The 21,862-nt window shown below is 39.3% G+C and overlaps 1 protein-coding gene across 2 annotated transcripts in view; it reads right to left on the reverse strand.

Annotated features, from left to right (window-relative positions):
* Positions 1–21,862, reverse strand: part of Xpr1 (xenotropic and polytropic retrovirus receptor 1) — a 164,011-nt gene that overhangs the window by 77,131 nt on the left and 65,018 nt on the right. For both annotated transcript variants that reach the window (XR_013043343.1, XM_042258340.2), the window contains exon 3: positions 2,568–2,669. Coding sequence is in view for 1 of the 2 variants with exons in the window: in XM_042258340.2 (XP_042114274.1) it covers positions 2,568–2,669 (102 nt within the window). In the remaining variant the exon portion in view is untranslated. The remainder of the gene's footprint in view (positions 1–2,567; positions 2,670–21,862) is intronic.

Below are 21,862 nucleotides of genomic sequence, written 5' to 3' on the forward strand. Positions count from 1 at the left end.
CCCCAGTTCTGGGGTTACAGAAGGCATCATCATGTTCAGCTTCTATATGGGTGCTGGGATCTGAACTCAGATCCTCATGTCCACAGTAAGCACTTTACCATCTGAACTGTCTGCCTTCATTTTGATTTGTAAAGAAAGTGGTTATATAATGAGCACAGTCCTAAGAAAGGGGTAGGGTGATAAAGAATTCAAGAGCAATTGCAAGGATAGCTCAGTAGTCAGGAGCTTGCCTAGAACACTCAAGGCCTTGAATTTGATCTTAGCAAAGAAAGAGAAAAGTAATGAAACAAGATACCTTCTAAAGTTTTGAAAACCTACTTAAGGGTGAATTTGTATCTGTTCCAAGTTGTTCTATTGTTATGTGAAGCAGTCCAGAAGGCTGGCACTAACGTACAAGATACATTGAGTTTTGCTAGGTGAGTACAATATAAAGCAATAAGGATAAAGGGATTGAAAATACAGAGACAAAATAATTAAAATGACTGATAAAAAGACATCAATACTGGGTATAACATGATTGACTGAAATAAAATGAAGATGTGAAGGAATCTGAACTCTGTAAGATACAAAACAAATAAACAAAAAATGAAAATAGGGGGCTAGAATAAGGACCCAGTGGTTAAAAGCCCCATTTTCTCTTTCAAAGGACCAGGATTCAATCCTCAGCACCCACATGGTGGCTCATGACCATCGGTAACTCAGGTCCCATGGGTCTGATGCCTTCTTCTAGTCCCTGCAGGCACTGCATGCACAAGGTGCACACACATGCATGCAGGCAAAACATCTATACACACAAAATGAAAGTATGTGTGTATGTACGCATGTATCCATCCAGATGTTAAAAAAGGGGTGTAAAAAGCTTAAAGCCTGGAAAATACAGTCACAGAATCTTATGATGGGATTTACTAATTGGGAGGAGAGCAATTCTGGGCAAGTATGGCCATGACAGAATGTGACCAAAATAGATTGGAACCAAAAATGCACTGTATACAAGGGCAATTAAGTCACCAGGATTATGCACAAAGCTGAGATAAAACTTTAAATTGGGAGGTGGGTATCTCCATTCTCAGTGAGTAACCAAGAGATCAGCAGTAGCAAATACACAAGAATGGTGAACTCCATGAGAAACCAGATGTTCAAAGATCCACTTTGCAGGATACATAGCACCTAAAAGAATGTTGGACCCAGCCTCTTAGGGTTTTGGCAAGCTGCTTCATACTGTTTCTTACCTCTCCCAATCTCCCACTGTGCCATACAAAAGAATAATCAGACCCATCTGAGGGCTGTTGAGAAAATACCTGAATAAGATGCTTCCAAAAACTGTACACAAGCAAGGAGGAAAAAGTATCCTTTGAAAAAGAAACTAGCCGGCGGTGGTGGCACACGCCTTTAATCCCAGCACTCGGGAGGCAGAGGCAGGCGGATCTCGGTGAGTTCGAGGCCAGCCTGGGCTACCAAGTGAGCTCCAGGAAAGGCGCAAAGCTACACAGAGAAACCCTGTCTCGAAAAATGAAAAAAAAAAAGAAAGAAAGAAAGAAAAAGAAAAAGAAACTAATCAAGTCATGCAACTAGTCACTCTTGGTGTTAGTTAGCACTTAGGCATCTGTACCAGCCTGCCCTTAGGATCCTGACAGGATATACCTCAGCCGCAGGAGCCACTAAGAACACCTTGTACACCTCCCTTGTACACCTCCCATCTCTCTCTCTCTCTTTCTCTTTCCCTTCCTTGTCCCCAGAGACCAGTCCCTGCCCCCTTCTCTCCCCTCCCCTCAATAAACCTTCCACATGGGCCCTGTTGTATGGTGTGACTCCTTCCTGCCGTTTTTTAAAAAACAGCACTCAGACGAACCCATACTAGTGGTTTTGTTTGCTTGCTTGCTTTTAAGGATTACACCAGTATTAAGACCTTTCCAAAGCCTTTGCCAAGAGAAGAGGGAAATCCATTATTGATCATTACATCCAGTAGGTGATTCCAAGCATCAATGGGGCAAATTCAGCAATGTATGAGGGAATACACATAAGGTTTATTCAGAGTCTGGATGAATCTCTCTGAATCTAAATCACTGTTGTGATTCTGTATTCACAAAACCATCTAATTATCAGCTAGGCTCCACAGGATTTGTGGTGCCTAAGGCAATGCTCTAGGCAATCCATTACAAGGACATTGCTTTCCTAATCTCTATTAAGTACATTAAAACAAGCCAGACATATAAAAATAGCAGTTAGTATTTTCTTTTCAAGTTTCAGTAGTATCTTGCAGATGACACTCATGAGACCAGTGCTTTAGAGAGATGCAGAAGAGTGAGTGTTTTATCCAATGAAAGGGCATAAAATTAGCCTAAGTAATAATCTGGAAGTGGGGATTAAAACCTGTAAAAAGATAAATCAAATGTATTACTGAAGGTCTTAGAACTGTAAGGGAACCTAGGCAATGGCCACATAAAGTGTAGACACTACAGTAGCAGACATGTTCTTCATCCAGATAAACAATGGCATTTCTGCAGCATAAACAAGGAAAGAAGTCTGAAGGACATTGTACAATGTCTTTTTTCTTTGTGACTACTCACCTGAATAAAATGTGTTGATTTTGGCAAGTTCCTTTTCACAGGTTTGGAAAAACTTTTCTTCAAACTTGGCAAAATATCTCTTAACTGTATCCTCATCTGTAACTGAAAAGCAAGAAAAAAAACATTCAAATTTACGGCAGAAAGCCAAGTGGGGAAAGTAGGTAAAAATAGGACTACTTTCTTAGTCTTCAAAAAGCAAGCAGGCGTCTGTATGTAAGTGCCTGGCAGTGAGAAAAAGCTAATCCAAACACACTACTAGTATAGTAGACATTATCATGTTGGAAAAAAGAATTGCTCGAAGACTTCAGAAAGGGGAGAGACTTCTGTAGACAGTTAATCAAAGAAGATTTAAGGTGCTGGCAGTTGAACTGAGCAGAATTCACTTAGTAAAAAGGGAAATTAAATATCTCAGAGAAAAAAATACAACAGTGAAGGTATAAAAGACGGGAAACTGCAATGTTTCTAGAAAAATAGGTTAGATTTTGTTTTATGTTATGTTAGTATTTACTCACTTTCATTTTAGCTGTACAGATAGAAAAGGTGGTGTGGACCAATGAGTATAAATTAGATGGTCCACAGTGTCAGAAGCTTGGTAGGTTACATACTGACTCAAACAGACACCTGTCCAAGTAGATGAATAGCACCTGACACCTTCAGGACAGAGTGGGATGACTTCTGGAAATGCCATTTGGTCACTTCTGTGTGTTAGTATGACTTGTCAGATCGTTCTGTTTCCTAGCAGATAACAGAAATCTAGGGATTTTAAAACACCGTGTGGACCAATGATATGTCTTTCTGTAGGCTAGATCTACTTTGTGAGTTTTGTGCTAGACCTGCCAACCATTAAATATACTAGAAATGCAGAATAAAAGTAGCTTCAGGGGCTCCAAGAACGTTTTTGTTTCCATGTGAGATTTGACTAGATTTCCCAGACCTTAACCAAAATATAGAAACATTCTATTTCTGGATCTAGGGTAACAACTTGAGATGTATAGAAAAAGAATAGGCTCCTTTCCATCCCCCAGATCCTCGACTCTTAGTGCAATCCCAGAAACCCTTAAATAGTCCACCTGTGTAAGAATAAATGAAGTGGCATTTCCCTAAGAAATATCACACACACACACACACACACACACACACACACACACACACACACACACAAATTCACAGCCCTAGAAATACTTTAAAGAGAGACAAAAGGCTTATTAAAATAGTCTTTAAAAGGTTGTCAAATCTGACCAGTGAGTTGGCTCAGTGGTTGGAGGTGCTGGCCATCAAGCCTGATAATTCTTGCAATACAAACAATGGACAGAGAACAGACTCTTTCAAGTTGCCTACATGATAGCAAGTGTGTCCCCATAAATACCTAAGTATAATAAAAGAACTTTTGTTGCCGGGCGGTGGTGGCGCACGCCTTTAATCCCAGCACTCGGGAGGCAGAGGCAGGCGGATCTCCGTGAGTTCGAGGCCAGCCTGGTCTCCAAAGTGAGTTCCAGGAAAGGCGCAAAGCTACACAGAGAAACCCTGTCTCGAAAAACCAAAAAAAAAAAAAAAAAAAAAAAAAAAAAAAATAAAAAAATAAAAAAATAAAAGAACTTTTAAAAAAGATTATAAAATCTATTCATTTAATTTGAACAACATAATTGTAAAACAAATTAATACTGTCTATTCTTTATTTGTAAAAATGTATTTCTATATATCCACTACTCTACTTCATATGCTTTAAGTCTAAGCATACAATGCAGAATGTTGTAATGATTCTTCAGAAATACTTTGTTTCTTGTGTAGAAGTAGCAATTAAGGTGTAACAAAGGCTATAGCTACTCAAGGCCACTAAGAATTATTTTTTCAAAGCATAAAGCTGGCCCCAGCGTTTTAAGGAAGCTGACCCTAAGTTGAGGAAGCTCCATGGTAACAGAAGCTGTGCTTAGAATAGCATCTAGCTTCAGCTAATTGAAACTAAGAGCAATGGAGATCTTCTCTGTTTCCCCTTCCCAAGGTGATCTGTACATTCCTCTCAGAGTCCTTGTTTCCCAGCTTCTCTGGAGCTGTGGGTTGTAGTCTGAATATCCTTTGCTTTACATCTAGTATCCACTTATGGGGGCAAGAGAGGGGAGAGGATGGGGGATGAGAACAGGAGAGAACGAGGACAATGAAAGAGATTTTGTAGAGGGAGCCATTATGGGGTAAGGGAGAAACCTGGTGCCAGGGAAATTTCCAGGAATCCACAAGGATGACCCCAGATTAGACTACTAGCAATAGTGTAGAGGGTGCTGGAACTGACCTACCCTGGTAATCAGATTGGTGAATAACCTAACTATCATCATAGAACCTTCATCCAGTAACTGATAGAAGCAGATGCAGAGATCCACAACCATGCACCAGGCCCAGCTCCGGAAGCTCAGTCGAAGAGAGGGAAGAGGGATTATATGGGGGGAGGGGGAGTGTATCAAGATCATGATAGGGAAATCTACAGAGACAACTGAACCAAGCTCATAGGAACTCATGAACTTTAAACCAATAGCTGTGGAAACTGCATGGGACCAGACTAGTCCCTTTGCATACAGGAGACAGTTGTGTAGCTGGGTCTGTTTGAGGGGCCCCTGGCAGTGGGATCATGATCTATCCCTGGTGCATGAGCTGGCTTTCTGGATCCCATTACCTGTGGTCGGACACCTTGCTCACCCTTGATGCAGGGGAGAGGGGCTTGGTCCTGCCTCAACAGAATGTACCAAGCTTTGCTGTCCCCTCATGGGAGGACTTACCTTTTTGGAGGAGGGGATGGGGGGTGGGTCAGAGGGGGAGACTGTGGTGGGGAAGCGGGAGGAGGGATGAGAGGGGGATCTGTGGTTGGTATGTAAAATGAATAAATTTTTTTAAATAAAAAAGAAAATAAGAGCAATAAATTATTTTTCTACATTCTTCATTTTAATTTTATCCTCTATTGTTAAGAAATAAACCCTCAAAAGCAAAAGGGGGCTTGGTTATATTTGCTTTGCTTCCCTACTAACATTAAGATAAAGTAGCAAAGTCCAGCAATTTAGTTTAAATATAGCTTTTGTTCTTAAAAATAATTTTAACACACATTAAGGTTTATATAGAAGTTACATATTTAAGAATATCAACTGTGTAAAATATTGCCAAGGACTTAGAAACAAAAACATCCATGTATGAGTTAACCGTGAGCTTTCTACTTTCTTATTTCAAAGACTATTATTTCATCTAAAATTCAAGTGCTCTGTTATCTCTATTCACATACAACACAAATGCTGCAAATCTTAATGGAATACAGTAAGGTTACAGCAACACAGAGGAGTACTAGCTGAGGGTAGAGAAGAAACCATGACTGAAAAGAGCAAGGGCAGCTGTGCAGAAATTAATGAATGATGGTGTTTTTATCCTCACATATCTCCAAGACCTGATCCATACAGGAACTACTAGAAACACACCACTGTAGAGGACTAGAAAACAACACAAAGAACAGAGAATCAGAAGAGACTTGCACATAAAAATGTAGAGAAGTCTCTCTTAAACACTACACAAAATACAGAAACCATAAATAAATAATTAACACATCTACAAAATGAAATATCTCATGTTAAAAGATGCCATAAGTGCAGTCCAAAGAGAAGCAACAGATCAGAAAATTTATATGTGCAGCATTTAATAAAAAATTTATATTCAGAATTTATTTTTGGGCTGGTGAAATGGCTCAGTGAGTAAGAGCACTTGAGTTCAGATCCCCAGAACCCATGCAAAATTTATCTTAAAAAGTGTGTATAAGTAAATACTAAAATGATTTTTAACTTCTTAATTAAATAAGCCAATTAAAGCAATTCATAGGAAAATAACAAGTGGCCAAAAAAAGAAACTGAAAGGAGGCTCAACATCAAGATTTCAAATAAATCCAAGATCTAAAATATAAAATGAAATTTCCACACCAGACTAGAAGCAATTTTAAAACAGTGATATCCTTTTGGCAATCCGGGTAAAGCAGCACCCTCCCTCCCTGTCGACAACTATGGGAATGTGCAGTCTCTCTAGGAAGACAGTTTGGCAGCAGTTATCACAATGTTCAGTATGCTCAACCCCACACGCAGGAAACACACTCTAAAGGAATCGGCCCCAAATAATGTATTTGTATGGATTTCATACATCCTTATTTTTAATAATGAAAAGAAACAAATGAGTCCAGTAGTCACACTACAGCAGTCATTTTTTTTTTTTTTAAGTATGCATGCTTTTTTGTGGCACCTCCGAGGGGGTCAGCTGTGTCAAGATAAAGCTCACTGCCTTCTTCCCGCCAGTGGGCATCAGAAACTCATTGAAGTTCCGATGAACACAAGCTTTGCACTGTCTATGAGAAGTGCATGGCCACAGAAGTGGCTGCTGGTGTGCCGGGTGAAGAGTGGAAGGCTGTGTGGTCCAAACCAGCGGCGGGAACAACAAACACAGTTTTCCCATGAAGGAGGGTGTCTTGACCCACGGCACAGTGTGGTTGTTGTTGAATCCGGGGCACTTTTGTACTAGACCAGGAGAACTGAGAGGAGGAAGCACAAGAATGTTTGTGGATGCCAACCTGATTTTTTTTTTCGTTGTTTTTTGAGACAGGGTTTCTCTGTGTAGCCCTAGCTGTCCTGCTTTTAAAAAAGGAGAGAAGGATATTCCTGGACTGACAGATACGACTGTGCTTTGGGGGATGGAGCCCCAAAGAGCCTGCAGAACCTGAAAACTTTTCAGTCTCCCTAAAGATGATGTCCTCCAATATGCTGTCTGAAAGCCCTTAAACAAAAAAGGAAAGAAGTCCAAGAACCCAAGGTTCACCGTCTTGTTTCTCCACATGTCCTGAAACTCAAATCCAATGTATTGCTCTCAAGAAACAATGCGCGACAGAAAACAAAGAGGAGGCTGCAGAATGTGTTCAACTTTTGGCCAAGAGAATGAAGAATGCCGAAGAAAAATGCCAGGAACAGATTGCCAAGAGACTTAGGCTGTGTCTTCTCTGAGAACTTCAAATTCTGAGTCCAGTCAAAAATAAATCTTTAAACCGTGTCATGACTTTAATCCCAGCATTTGGGAGGCAGAGGCAAGTGGATCTCTGTGAGTTCAAGGCCAGCCTGGTCTACATAATGGGTTCCAGGACAGCCAGGGCTATAAAAAGAAACCCTGTCTCAAAAAAACAAAAACAAAACAAAAAAGTCTTTAAGAATATCAAATAAATGAGCAGATACACACACACACACACACACACACACACACACACACACACACACACACACACACACATATATACACATCTTGGTATGTATGAAAAATCCTCTAAGACAGACAAATGGTTAGATCATTGATGAATTCATACTGAGCGACCGGTGGAGGGAACCTGGCTGGAAGAAGGAAGGAGGAGTCTGGGTGGGTATCTGAAGAGTAGAACTTGCCCTATGCCCTCTCCCATCCACACTTGGGTCTGCCATGAGGTGGAGCTGCTTTGCTCCAATGCACGCTCTGCCAGGACAGCCAGTCTCATATCGAGCTCAGCAAGGATTCAGCCAACCTTGGACAGAAACCTGAAAAGCCGTGAGCCAAAACAAAGAATTATTTTCTTCTTTTAACTTCTTTCTCCCAGGTATTTACCATAGCAACAAAAACTTGACTAACACAAAGCTGATGAGACCCTAAACCAACTGGACTATTTTCGTGTGTGTCCCCTACTATGGAGTCCACAAGGGTCCTGAACTCATAGCTGTCCTGTCTAAGGCACACAGTTATACAGTTATATCCAGTCAAGACTGGTATTATTTTTCTTCTTTTTTAAAGGATTTAAAAAATTTAAAATTATATGCAAGAGAATGCAGGTGTCTGCAAAAGCCAGAAAAGGGTGTCAAATCCTGGCCACCTGGTGTGAGTGCTGGGAACTGAACTCAGGTCCTTTCCAAGAGCACTATATACTCTTAATCGCTAAGCAATCTCACCAGCTCTAGGACTGATATTCTTACAAGAAGAAAAAGACACCAGAGAACTCTCTCCTTTCCCCATAATACAATGGAAAAGCCATGTGATGGACCATTTCTTGCAAGCAAAGAAGGGAAGCTTCACCAGAATCTAACCCTTGCAGTATTTTATCATGAGCTTTGAGCCTTTAAAATGAAGAGATAATAAATGTCTTATACCACCCAGCCTGTGACCTTCTGCAGCGTGAGCAGACTAATGGGTCAAATGTTGTGGGATATTTGTGCACTGTATGAAGATATATTGCTGTGATTGGTTTAATAAAGAGCTGAATGGCCAATAGCTAGGTAGGAGGTATAGGCGGGACTTTTGGGCAGAGAAAGAGGGAACAGGAGATGAATCTAGGCGCCCAAGAGATTGCCAATGAGACATGGAGGGAATTGGACATACAGAATAAAAGAAAGGTAAAAAGTAATGAGGCAAAACATGGATTAATATAAATGGGTTAATTTAAGTTATAAGAGCTAGTGGGACAAACCTAAGCTAAGGCCAAACTTTCATAATTAATAATAAGTCTCCGTGTCATTATTTGGGAGCTGGCTGACAGGACAGAGAAAGGCTAGCTACAGTCAAACATGTCCTAAATTCAATAATTAGCTACCAAAAGACTAAGCTTAACTCAAAGAGAGCTAGCATGAAAAAGCACAAATCTTGGTAAGGCACACCAACATCTTCTGTTGATTAGCATTAACAGGAAAAAAAAACCTGAAGTGTACAAAAAAATTGGGAGCTGATAAAGAATGATTCAGAGACTGTTGCTGTAGAGATCGCTTTGCTCTGGGTTAAGCAGTCAATTATGCTAACACAGACAGTCTAATTTTGTCGTTTCTACAAACTGCCTTATACCTACTTCACATTTGTGGATGACAATTTCTCATCCAACCTTCCATGCTCTTTACGAGTACCAATCAAAGCAAACAACTTCTACTGCACAGAAATCACCATCAAGGGCTTTACAACCACTCTCAGGAATATTTTAATTTTATATCAAGGAGGCCATTTAATCTTCTAATGCAGTATCTGGGTTAGACAGATCAACACCAAACCTCTCAAAACCCAATTTAAAGCTTCTATGAATTCCATTTCATTTCTGGTATGTCATTAAAATTTTTATGATATTCTTCTATAAAGAATACTCCCAATTTCCAGATTTGTGAGATACCTAGGCTAGGGACTATGCCTCCTTTATTTTTATAAATTCTATGTCAAACATATTATCTCATACAATATGTGCTCCATATATTACTTTTGAAATATAAATGTTGAAATCATATTAATGAGGACAATTTATTTTTGTGATGATTTATTAAAGTTAAAAGGCAACAACTGGCCAGGCAGTAGTACTGCACACCTTTAATCCCAGCACTTGGGAGGCAGAGGCACGCAGATCTCTGAGTTCGAGGCTAGCCTGGTCTATAGAGTGAGTTCTAAGACAGCCGGCACTACAAAGAGAAACCCTGTCTCAAAACAAACAAACAAACAAAACAAAAGGTCAACAATTGATGAGGGAGTGGCTCAATGGATAAAGTTACATAAGCCTGAGGAGTGGAGCTTGGATCCCCAGAGCCCAAGTGAAAGCTGGGTAAGTATGGCTACTGCTTACTATCACCGCACTTGGCTGACAGAAAAAGGGGATCCCTAGGGCAAGCTGGCTACCTAGACTAGCTGGAATTGGTGAGGACAACTGGTAGGAGTTAGTTCTCTCCTTGCATCATATGGATTCTAAGAGCCATTGGGGTTGGTTGGCAGTGAGCATCTTTGTCTGCTGAGCCATCTCGCTCCCCAGCTGCTGTGATTTTTTTTTTTAAGGTACTACCCTCAATGATAGAAAGTCTGCCTCCTAAGGTATATCTAGAGAACTTCTTGTTTGTCATAACTGACTTAACAGGGTACTACTAATCTAATGGGTACAGGCCAAGGATACTGCCAAAATGTCTTTCAATACTCAGGGCAGCAATCCTTCCCTGCCCCTGCCCCTCCCAAATAATATCCCCAAATGTTAACAGTCCAGGCTGAAAAATCTCTGCTTCAAAGCAAAGAAACTTTACTAAACTAGCAAAGGGGACTCAGGGCATTGTTTCCCAATGTTAGACATAACAGTGCAATCCTGAGGAACTCTTCAGGCTCAGTACTCTGGGAACACTCCTTTTGGAGGCATTAACTTGAATGTCACCATGACTACCTCTCTGCACTTTTCATTATAGTCTACATGCAATGACTTCTTAGATTCTCCTACTTATGAGAGAGCTTAAAAAATAAAATTCAATAAGAAACTAGATTTTAAAAAATGGAGTATTTGGTATTACTGATTTCAAGCTTTTAAGAAAACTAGTTGGAGTTTTTAAGAGTGTGAAATTTATAAATGGGAATAACTAACTTGAAATTCTATTTTTTCCCAGCTACTACATACATCCACAGATGGGAGGATAAATTATAAAAAGCATATTGCAAATAAGATTCCAAAGACAAAAATGTTACTCTGAAATCACTGGTGTAGTAGAAATGGGAAAAGACTGCGAGTCATTCATTCAACAATACTAAGTTCCTCCTACACATCAAGCAATGTGGTGGGTATAGCAAGAGTGATGAGCAGAATACATTAATTCTGCACTCAGAGATTACAGCCTACCTACGAAAAATATATCAATCAAATAATGACACAAAAGTATAAACAAAAATATGGATTTTGAAAAAAAAAAAAGCATCAGGTGAAAAACAAACAAAAAACCCCAGTAGTGAGACCATATTAAGTCTAAAAGGACTGGGAGAAGAAATGTGGGAGTTCATAAGCAGTCACTCACTACAGAAGCAGTAATGGTCCAAGCAGCAAGAACAGCATATAACACAATGCTGAAGGAAGAAAGGGATAAAGTAAGCATGAGAGACTGGAGTTTGTGAGGAGGACAGAGGAACATGGTGACTGGTGAAGCTAGGAGCAAGCAAGGCATGGTGGGTTAGGGACTGGGGAAGACAGGCCTTCCTTCTGAGACAATGAGTCATCGCAGAGGATACTAAGCATAGGGCAAATATGAGCAGATATGCTTTTTAAATAAGAGCTGCGGGGGGGGGGGGGGTGTCAACCAGGCACAGACAGAAAACACGAGCAACCATGGTAGCCTGGACTAGGGAGAGGACAAGAGGTAGAAAGATCCAGATGATGGGTCTGGTGGGCTGGGGCTGAGGTGCAGGATAAGGGTGTGTTGTCAACAGACCGCTTCTTCTGTTCCTTTTCTCAGTGTAGCCACACTGAGAAAGTCCTTTCTCTGTTTCACATTAAAAGAGAACTCGAAGAGATGCTTTCGAGGTCAAATCAATAGATTTTCATGACAGTTTTTGTTTCCTTTTGCCTGTATGAGTTTGATGATTCTCTACATTCTCTCTTTAAAAGGGAAGACATTTGAATAAGTAATCTCAAAAATTCTCTCTTATCTTCAAATTTGATGTTCCATAATTAAAATGGCTAATTTGTACAAAATGATTCTGAACGGAGCCTGGCTTCTGTGGTCCTAAACAGAAACCTCTGATACAAGTTTGTCTTTGAGGTTTTATCACAGAAAGTTTTAACCAAATGTGGTTTTAAAATATTCTTGGCAGAATACAGACCAAAAAGTATTTTAATTCATATTTGTGATATGTAACAGACAGATAAATCTCATTTGTAGTAGCACTAATACAATCTAAAGTATTAATTATGCCAATGAATATTTGCCTAATATCTGCTAAACAAAGAAATCTAAATGAAAACACTGGCAAATAAATTCAAACAGGACATCATTCAAGAATAAAATGAGCTGGATAGCCTAGTGACTTCCTAAGTGTTTTGCTCTTATTCCCCCTAAAAGAATTCTGAATAACTATCTTACATATTTTTAAATTAAGACAAAGGATTTTTAACACACTTAAATAGTTAAAACAATGTAATTTCTGATGGGTTGTGATTAAAATGACCCTTTGAGAAAAGGTATAATGGAATTCAAATGCCACAGTAATTTCATCACTACTACCAAAATTCACTATTATTCACTTTAAAATGCATAAATAAAACGATTAGGGATCCAGGTCAGCAGCAGAATGCTTGTCAAGCAAGCGTAAGGCCTCAGGTTCAATACTCAGGAATGCATGAAAACATAAAGCACTTGACAAACACATAAAAACAAGATCTTTGCCAGGCGCTGGTGACACACACCTTTAATCCCAGTGCTCAGGAGACAAGAGGCAAGTGGATCTCTGTGAGTTCGAGGCCAGCCTGGTCTACAGAGAGAGTTCCAGGACAGCCAGGGCTACATAGAGAAACCCTGTCTCCAAACAAACAAATAAAGTGAAAACACAAGATCTTTAAGAGCTGATACATTCATATCACTATGTTTTCTTCTTGAACTTACATTTCCATTTTATTTAGAGCACAAAATTTACGTTTAAGTCATTTACTGATCACAGTGCTATATTTCCTGGGGATTAAATATTGATATGAATTAAAATTTAATACCAAAACTATCATGCTTTAAATATTAAAATTATTCCTGTGTTGAGATATCATTATAATTATTAAAATTCACTATATCAAAACATTAATATTTACAAATATTAAATATAAAAATGGCATCATTGAAGATTTGAAAATAAATTTCATATTTAAAGAGATGGAGCTTCTTCTCCCAACTAATTCATATATTCTTTGATAAATGTTATACTGTTACTAGAAAGATGAATACTATATTACTCGCAAGAATAATGGATATTAAATTGCCAGCACATTATGAATAGTGTAGAAGAAGCTCATCTATCCCATTTTAGAAATCTTATCCATGTGAGAAGCTTTGTACATACAAGTGATTAGTATATACACACAAATAATTACAACAGGTATTTCCTCCCCTCCCCCCAAAATGTTGACTATGCTCCGGCACTAACCTGCTGATTAAGGACATAGTGACCGAGAAAACAAACTCAGTCCCTGTACTTTGAGAGAAAACAGACACTAAGTAAGTCATCAGAAGAGCCATGTAGTAATGAAAAGGAAAGCACAGGCTGTGAGGACACATGCCAACAGGCACTAATCCACTAGGAAGAGTTCAACAAGCCATGCAGAGGAAGTGACACTGCAGTGGAGGTATGAAGGAGAAACAGAAGGATGTGGGTTGGGAGAAGGAGAAATGAGACCGCGGCAGACTAAGAATACAGTCTGAAGCATGGTTAGCAGTCATTATGAATAATAAAAGGTTTAGAGACTGAGCCTTGCATTTCAGGATCATAAAGGGGCTCAATACCTTGAGGAACCCTCATAGTACAGAATACCTGATGCTTTGCCCACCAGAAATTCAAATGTTGAAGCTCTAACCCCCAATATATTATTCAGAAGTAGGGCCTTTAGAATTAATAGGGTCCAGATAAGAACAAAAAGTTGGAACTCATAATAAAAAAAAGAGGAAAAACAAGATCGTTCTCTGCTAGCACAAATCAAGGACATGCCATGTGACAACATAACCAGGAAGAGAGACTTCACTAGAACCTGGCCATTTCTACCACCCTGATCTTGGACTTCCAGCCTCCAAAACTATGACAAATAAATGACTGTTGTTTAAGCTAGCGAGCCCATGATCGGTTGTTTCAGTTGTCTGAGATAAGCTGCCATCTCATTAAATGTGTAACTAAGAAAGAGCAAGGGAAATTTGCCAAACACATGGAGAAAAAAACCTGTAAGTTTACTGAGTACTGAAACAAAGGACTAAACACCAAAGGTGACTAGAGATATGCTGACTGATGAAACAACAAAACTATCCAGATTAAATAGTATTTACATATAAATAGTCATTAGCTCAAATTCCCAAATAATCATTTGGCTTCAAACACAGGTATAGATATGCTTTGCTGTAGATAAACTGATGTGCTTTCTCTGAAGATGCTTCATGGACCATACTGCTAGGAACACCAAGTGGAGATGTTTTTTCTTTCTCACTGCTCGCATTAATTTGTCCCTTCCATTCTATATGCTATCATATTTACCCTTTAGTAAATTCTTATTTTACTTAAACATTGAACTTGTTTACAATGAAAGAACACACATCATTGACACAACTGAATATACATAAGCCTTGAATCCATGGAGAAGAGTTGATGTCAACCTCTATGTTAAGTCTGTGTCATCAAGTGAATCAGTTTGTGCATAGGGAAGTTCAAACTAAGAGTTTGTCTATGTCCAGGCAACTTATGCCAAAGGCAATATAATCCCTGGCTCCAGATTCTTTCTAGGAGACTGATGTGAACATATATTTATATTTGATAAGGCCTACAATAGACCATAGTTGTTCCAATCAAGATTACCCTTAATTTGAGAGTAGAAGGTACTTAATCCAACTTTTACTTTGTCAATCTCTAGTTAATGAAATGCAAAACAGAAGGGCATACTCTATATGTATGAAGGGCTGCAACCTCTCACCTTCACTGGCTCCTTCCTAAGAAAATCAGATCTCTTGCTTATTATTTTGGAAGCATCAGAGTAAGAAAGTAGGTAAGATATAAAGCATTAATAAGTTTCTAGAAAGCAAAAGAATAGTTCTTTAGAAAAAGACAAAAACCTATGCAAATGTTTCCAAAAACAAAGAGACACACAAAATCAAAGATACCTCCAAACTGTATTCCATTTATTTATTTATTTATTTATTTATTTATTTATTTACAAACTGTATTTTTTTTTTAGATTTATTTATTTGTTATGTATACAGTATTCTGCCTGCATGTGTCCCTGCAGGCCAGAAGAAGGCACCAGATCTCATTACAGATGGTTGCGAGCCACCATGTGGTTGCTGGGAACTGAACTCAGGACCTCTGGAAGAGCAATCGGTGCTCTTAACCACTGAGCCATCTTTCCAGCCCCACAAACTGTATTCTTAATCACAGATTTCCAGATGGACTGTAAGGAAATTTTCTGAAACTGGATGTAAAACATTGTATACCTCGAAGATTGTCTAAATTTTCCTTGAAATGCTTAAAAATCATTCATTTACTCCAGAAAGTTAAGCCCCACTGCCTCAGCATGCTGAAATCTCCAAGAGGAGAAGTGGCATCGATTCACTGGCCCAACATGCCTGAAACAAGTGAGGACCAGCAGACCAGAGGGAGCTCACTCAGCTCGATGCTCAGGAGTAGAGAAGTGCACTCTCCTGAGCTTACAGATGTTTTCACTCACAAAACTTTATGAGAACACCCTTAGTCCCAGCACCTAAGAGGCAGCAGCAGTAGATCTCTTTGAATTCAAGGCCAGCTTGGCCTAAATAGTGAGTTCTTGGCCAGCTAGGATACACAGTGAGAACTTCTCTCAAAAAAAGTTAAACACGTACTTAACAAATGACCAAGCAATCCCATTCCTGAGTATCTAGGGAAACAAAATTAATTCACGTAAACACATGAGTGTCTAAAATGGCCTTATTCACAAGCACTGGAAACTCGAAAACATCCCAAATATCTTTCAGCAAGTAAATAGCTCACAATGGGATACTATTAAAGTAAAAAGAGATGATTTACTGGTATAAGCTCACACACAAACCTCAAAGGAACTAAGCTGTACAAAAGGCAAAAGAATCAATGAGTTATAAATTGTATTCTTTCACTCAGATGCTATTCTCCAAAAGACAAAACTACAGTAATGAAAAACCTCAGTGGTTGATGGAATTGTACACAGCTGTGTGTGACTACAAAGGGGTAACTCAAGGAACTTCTGCATCTTGATTTTAGTAGTACTCAATTCTACATATGTTAAAATCCTAAACTGTAAGAAATAAAAGCTCAGCTGGGCGGTGGTGGCACACACCTTTAATCCCAGTACTCGGGAGGCAGAGGCAGGCGGATCTCTGTGAGTTCGAGGCCAGCCTGGGCTACAGAGTGAGTTCCTGCAAAGGTGCAAAGCTACACAAAAAAACCCTGTCTCAAAACAAACTAACAAACAAACAAACAAACAAAAAGAAATAAAAGCTCAATCCTATTGTATGTTTACTTAAAAATATAAAAACCTTAAAAGTCAAGCAATATACAGTATCAGTGTATGTGACTATTATTTCAAGATTCTATTTCCTAACCCCCCCCAAAAGGAGGGGGTGATGAAACAAAAAGGGGAAAGTTAGTTTAAGTCAAATGAATTGCTTTACAAAATGTCTTATAAGGCATAGATAAATCAAATTTCCTCTGCCTTACCAGCTAACAGGTATATTAACTCACTCCGATGTCTATTGCTTATCGCCTTTACACAGACAATACCAATACCTCTTTGCTCTCCAGTCCATTACTTACAGGAGGCCTGGATGTCTCGCAGCATTCCTAAGTTTTTCGTACTCTGTTCCCATTATGTTTATGTCTGGTTCCTATAAAGTCACTGAAGGGAAGTGCTTGCCCATCACTAGTGGGTCCCTTGCAAATCTTCAAACCCTTAAAGGAATCCTTTATTTCTCAACATTAAGACCCATGCTAGGGTCGTGCAGAAAAGGGCAGGTGTCTTCCCATGGGAATTGTTTCAGGTCTTCAATGTGCCCTGTTCCCCACTCCAGATCCTGATGTATGTTTTTCTTCATCATGGAAAACTTCCCAGCTATCTTAGCTAATTCATCCTCCAAATTCAGTTAAAACACATATGCTTTAAGGCACATTCTCTGACTCTCATACATTATATGAAATTCTGTCATTTTCTATTAACACTCTGTTTCTAAGCCAAGCGTACTTTAAACCCAGCCCTCAGGAGGCAGAGGCAAGTGGATCTCTATGAATTCGAGGCCAGCCTAGTCGACATAGTTCTAGGACAACCAGGGCTACAATGAGAAACCCTATCTCAAACAACAACAAAAATCCACTATATTTCTCCTTCACAGAATGATGCATTTAAAAGTCACTGTTGAGCCCAGAGAGATAGCCCATGCAAGCCTAACAATCGGAGTTCACGCCTGGAACCCACATAAAAATACAAGGATAAAATCAATTCCATAAAGTTGTCCTCTAATCGCACGTGTGTCATGGCACCAACAGAACCAACATAATGCACATACACAGTAATTTAAAATCTGACCTTAAACCCAGGGTGTAGTGTTACATACCTAGAAAACTAGCACTGAGGAGACAGAGGCAGAGGTTTACAAGTTTGAATCTAGCCTGGTACCCATAGTGAGTTTCAAGCAGACCTAGGATATGGTGAGACCTTATCTCAAAGAAAGAAAAGAAAGTCCTTATCAGGTTTTAGGCTCTATGAAGACAGGGCAAGTTTATCTGTGTTGTCTATTTCCGGTCCCTGGCGTCTCCTGTAGGATGAACACTCGTGACTGGCTTCCACATAACTGGCAAAGCAATGAGCTCTGGGGAAGTGAAAATAAAGCCACGTGACCATATTCATCCTGGAAATAGCTAAGAATTTCATGTAAAGGATGACCTTTAAAGTTCTTTGTAGTATTTTTTTTTTTTTTTTTTTTTTTTTTTTTTTTTTTTTTTTGGTTTTTTGAGACAGGGTTTCTCTGTGTAGCTTTGCGCCTTTCCTGGAACTCACTTGGTAGCCCAGGCTGGCCTCGAACTCACAAAGATCCGCCTGCCTCTGCCTCCCGAGTGCTGGGATTAAAGGCGTGCGCCACCACCGCCCGGCTTTTTTTTTTTTTTTTTTTTTTTTTTTTTTTTTTTTTTTTTTTTTGGTTTTTGTAGTATTTTTATTATAACAAAGATTTTAACATTTCAAATACTTAATATTTGATGGGGTTTAGAAGTTATAAAACTTCTAAACAAAATCTATCATTTATTCTTATTTAAAAATATGCTTTTAAAACTGTAGTGCTTCAGAGTTATTAATTATGGGGGGGGTGGAGAAATGGCTCAGTGGTTAAGAGCACTGACTGCTCTTCCAGGGGTCCCAGGTTCAATTCCCAGCACACATGGCAGCTCACAATTGTCTGTAACTCCAAGATCTGACACCCTCACACAGACACACATGCAGGCAAAACACCAATGAGCATAAATAAAAATTTTAAAAAGCATTAATTATCATATTATAAATTAAGGAAACAAATTTAAGTTAAGAGAATGCTACACTAATCAGATGTCACCATTAGATCTAGCTACAAAATATTAAATGTAGTGATCATACACAAATCAGTCATTCTCTACATATTAAGGTTTTGGTCAGTGACGGACCACATACACCATGGTAGACTCTTACAATTATAATGAAGCTGAAAAACTATCAGCTAGTGACAATGAAGCCAATCTAACATCCTGGGACAGCATATTATTTATGTTTGTGGTAGTGTTGGTGTAAACAAACTGCCTATATTCCATGTCAAGGTGCAGAACACAGTCATGACAGTATATAACTGATGATAATCTATAAATGTTACTTACTGGTTTATGTATTTACTGTATTACACCTTTTCTCATTATGAGTGTATGCCTACCAGCAGCCTTACAGATCTTTATTTACCCCATTTTCCCAGTGTGATATGTACCTCTGTGAGTAGTCATCAAGTGCATGTGTCACATGTCATCAGAGTCACCTCAGGTGTCAGTCCTTTCCTTTGTCTTCTACCTGTTTGAGACAGGGTCTCCTGTTGCTCCAGGCACACTACTGTCTCTGCTACCATCTCACCTGCCACAGGAACACTGGAATTATAGGCACACAGTGACTGCGTCCCAACTTTACATGAGTTCTGGGCATGCAAACTCAGGTCCCCACATTTGCATGGCCATGCTTTGCCCCCTGAGCCATCCATCAAGTTGTTTTCATTTTATCAAGAGACTGCATCAGTAACTGACCTATAGCATCTTGGTTTGTGTAAGGGCTCTTATAATACATTCACACAACAAGATTTCCTAAAGACACAATTCTCAGAAATATTTCCGCTATCAAAAGACACATACATGACTAGACACAGTGCAGTGACACACGTCTTTAATTCCAACACTAGGAGGCAGAGACGGGTGGGACTCTGAACAATCTGGATTGAAACCTTGTCAGAGAGAGAGAGAAACAGAGGCACAGGGGGGTGGGGGCAGGGAACTATACTTTTAGGTTGTGGTGTAGTGGTACTGTTTAATAAAAGTACTTAAAACATACTTGAAGGAGCTGGAAAGATGGCTCAGCAGTTAAGAGTACTAGCTGCTCTTGCAGAGGACCTGGGTTCGATTTCCAGCCCCCACATGTCAGATCATAATCATCTGTCACTCCAGTCCCAGGGGATCTGATACCCTCTTCTGCACTCCCTGTGCACCAAGCATGCAAGTAGTGTGTGTATATGAATTCAGGCAAAACCACTCGCACATAAGATAAAAATAAATGTAAAAAGTTTAAGATAAGGTCTCACTATGTAGACCAGGCTGGCCTCATATAGATCCAAAATAATAAATAAATCTTTAAAAAAGCATACTTGAAATAAAATTCTGAACAATACTTAATTAAAAACTCGAAAGGATATCAAGCTCAGTCTTGTCTTCCCAAATGAATTAACAGATGTGTCTAGTTTTGTTGGGAATACATGCTACTTGATGGAATTGTTTAGTTAATATTTTATTTCTTATGAAATCTGGTGTTAATTGGAAATCAATTTTTCTTAAGTCTAAACAAGTTAAATGTCTAGAGAGAATCATAATGCAATACTCAAATCTGTCTAAAACTATTTAAAAAACACTATTTAATCAGTTTTCAAATAGACTTGAACCATTAAACACAGAACAGACACAGTCTGTTTGACAATATGTATCTGAACTAAAGTGTGTATCTGCACTCTAAAAAGCATAAGTGAGAAAAGTCACAATGTTCTCATGAGGAGTCAAGGTAACTAGTTCATTCTACTTGAATTATGGTCATTTTTCTGGTCATAAAATAACTTCTTTATTGCTAAGATGATGGACCCATGCCACATTTCACAGTTATGATCACTCACAGTTCTTTTGTTGTTGTTTTTCAAGCCAGGATTTCTCTGTGTAGCTTTGGAACCTGTCCTGGAACTCGCTCTATAGACCAGGTTAGCCTCAAACGCAAAGAGATCCACCTGTCTCTGCCTCCCAAGTGCTGGGATCAAAGGCGTGAGCCCAGCCCCACTCATAGCTGTTGACCATACCCCTCTGCATATTCATTTCCACAATACTAAAACTCATGGTAGGTGCTTCCTACTGAAACCTACAAACTAATATGATGATTTCAGAATCCTAATCTCTAGTCCAGCATTTACTGGTCCCCAGACTAGTAAGTCATACTGATCACTGGCCACTGTATCTCATCTGCACCTCAAGTTTAAGAAAAATAAAAAAGGTAAGTTTCTGATTAATAACAACTGAATGGTGTTTGCAGCATTTGTATCATACTAGACTCTATCCATTCACTATACTTCTCTGAGTTGTCCTATAGGCAAGTGCATGGTTGTCGTTGTCCATCTGTCCATCCGTGTCGTGTGTGTGTGTGTGTGTGTGTGTGTGTGTGTGTGTGTGTGTGTGTCCGTCCGTCCTGGGAGCTAAGGACCGAACCCAGGGCCTTGTGCTCTACCACTGAGCTAAATCCCCAACCCCACAAGTGCTTTAATGTCTGTGTTCTGTGTTGTTCCTGTAAGGTTGCCTTCTTTTTTTTTTTGGTTTTTTTTGTTTGTTTGTTTGTTTGTTTCAAGACAGGATTTTGCTCTGTAGACCAGGCTGGCCTCAAACTCACAGAGATCCACTTGCCTCTTCCTCCCAAGTGCTGGGATTAAAGGTGTGTGACACCACCACCCGGTTCCTGTAACTCTGCTATTAAAATACATTAAACTAACAAAATAATTTAAGTGTGTTTATGATTTTTAACAAGAATTGTAAGATGCCTTCAAAGTCATCCTTTGAGAAACAATGGGCTAGAAATGAAGTGTCCAGATGTTATTTCTAGGTTTCTAGTTTACAGGCTTTCTTTTGGGATCCTTATCCAGAATCACCCCCAGTCACTGGTTCTTTTGTTGTGGGGCTACTGTGAGGCGGTTCACACTAGCAGAAAGGCACCATAGTCACTGTATCTAGTGCACAGCTCCGCTTCAAGGCCTTGAGCAAGATAAATAAGTAAAACAAATGAATAAAGTCAGCTTGTTTCGTTCTTTCACCTCCTCCAAAGTTGCCTCAAGACAGCCAGCACTGCAGCCTTTCTACTCTGTTGGCCTTGGTTCCCTTTTCATACACTAGCTCTCAGAAAATCTCCATTGTCATGTTTCAGTATTTTTGATAGGCTAATATTCATTTCTCTTTGGTTAATTGTTGATGACAAATCTGAAACTGTTACCTTGACAGACTAAGAACAGATGCGGTAGACTCAGAGA

Source organism: Peromyscus maniculatus, chromosome 11, assembly GCF_049852395.1.
Source record: "Peromyscus maniculatus bairdii isolate BWxNUB_F1_BW_parent chromosome 11, HU_Pman_BW_mat_3.1, whole genome shotgun sequence".
In the NCBI taxonomy this organism is placed as follows: Eukaryota; Metazoa; Chordata; class Mammalia; order Rodentia; family Cricetidae; genus Peromyscus; species Peromyscus maniculatus.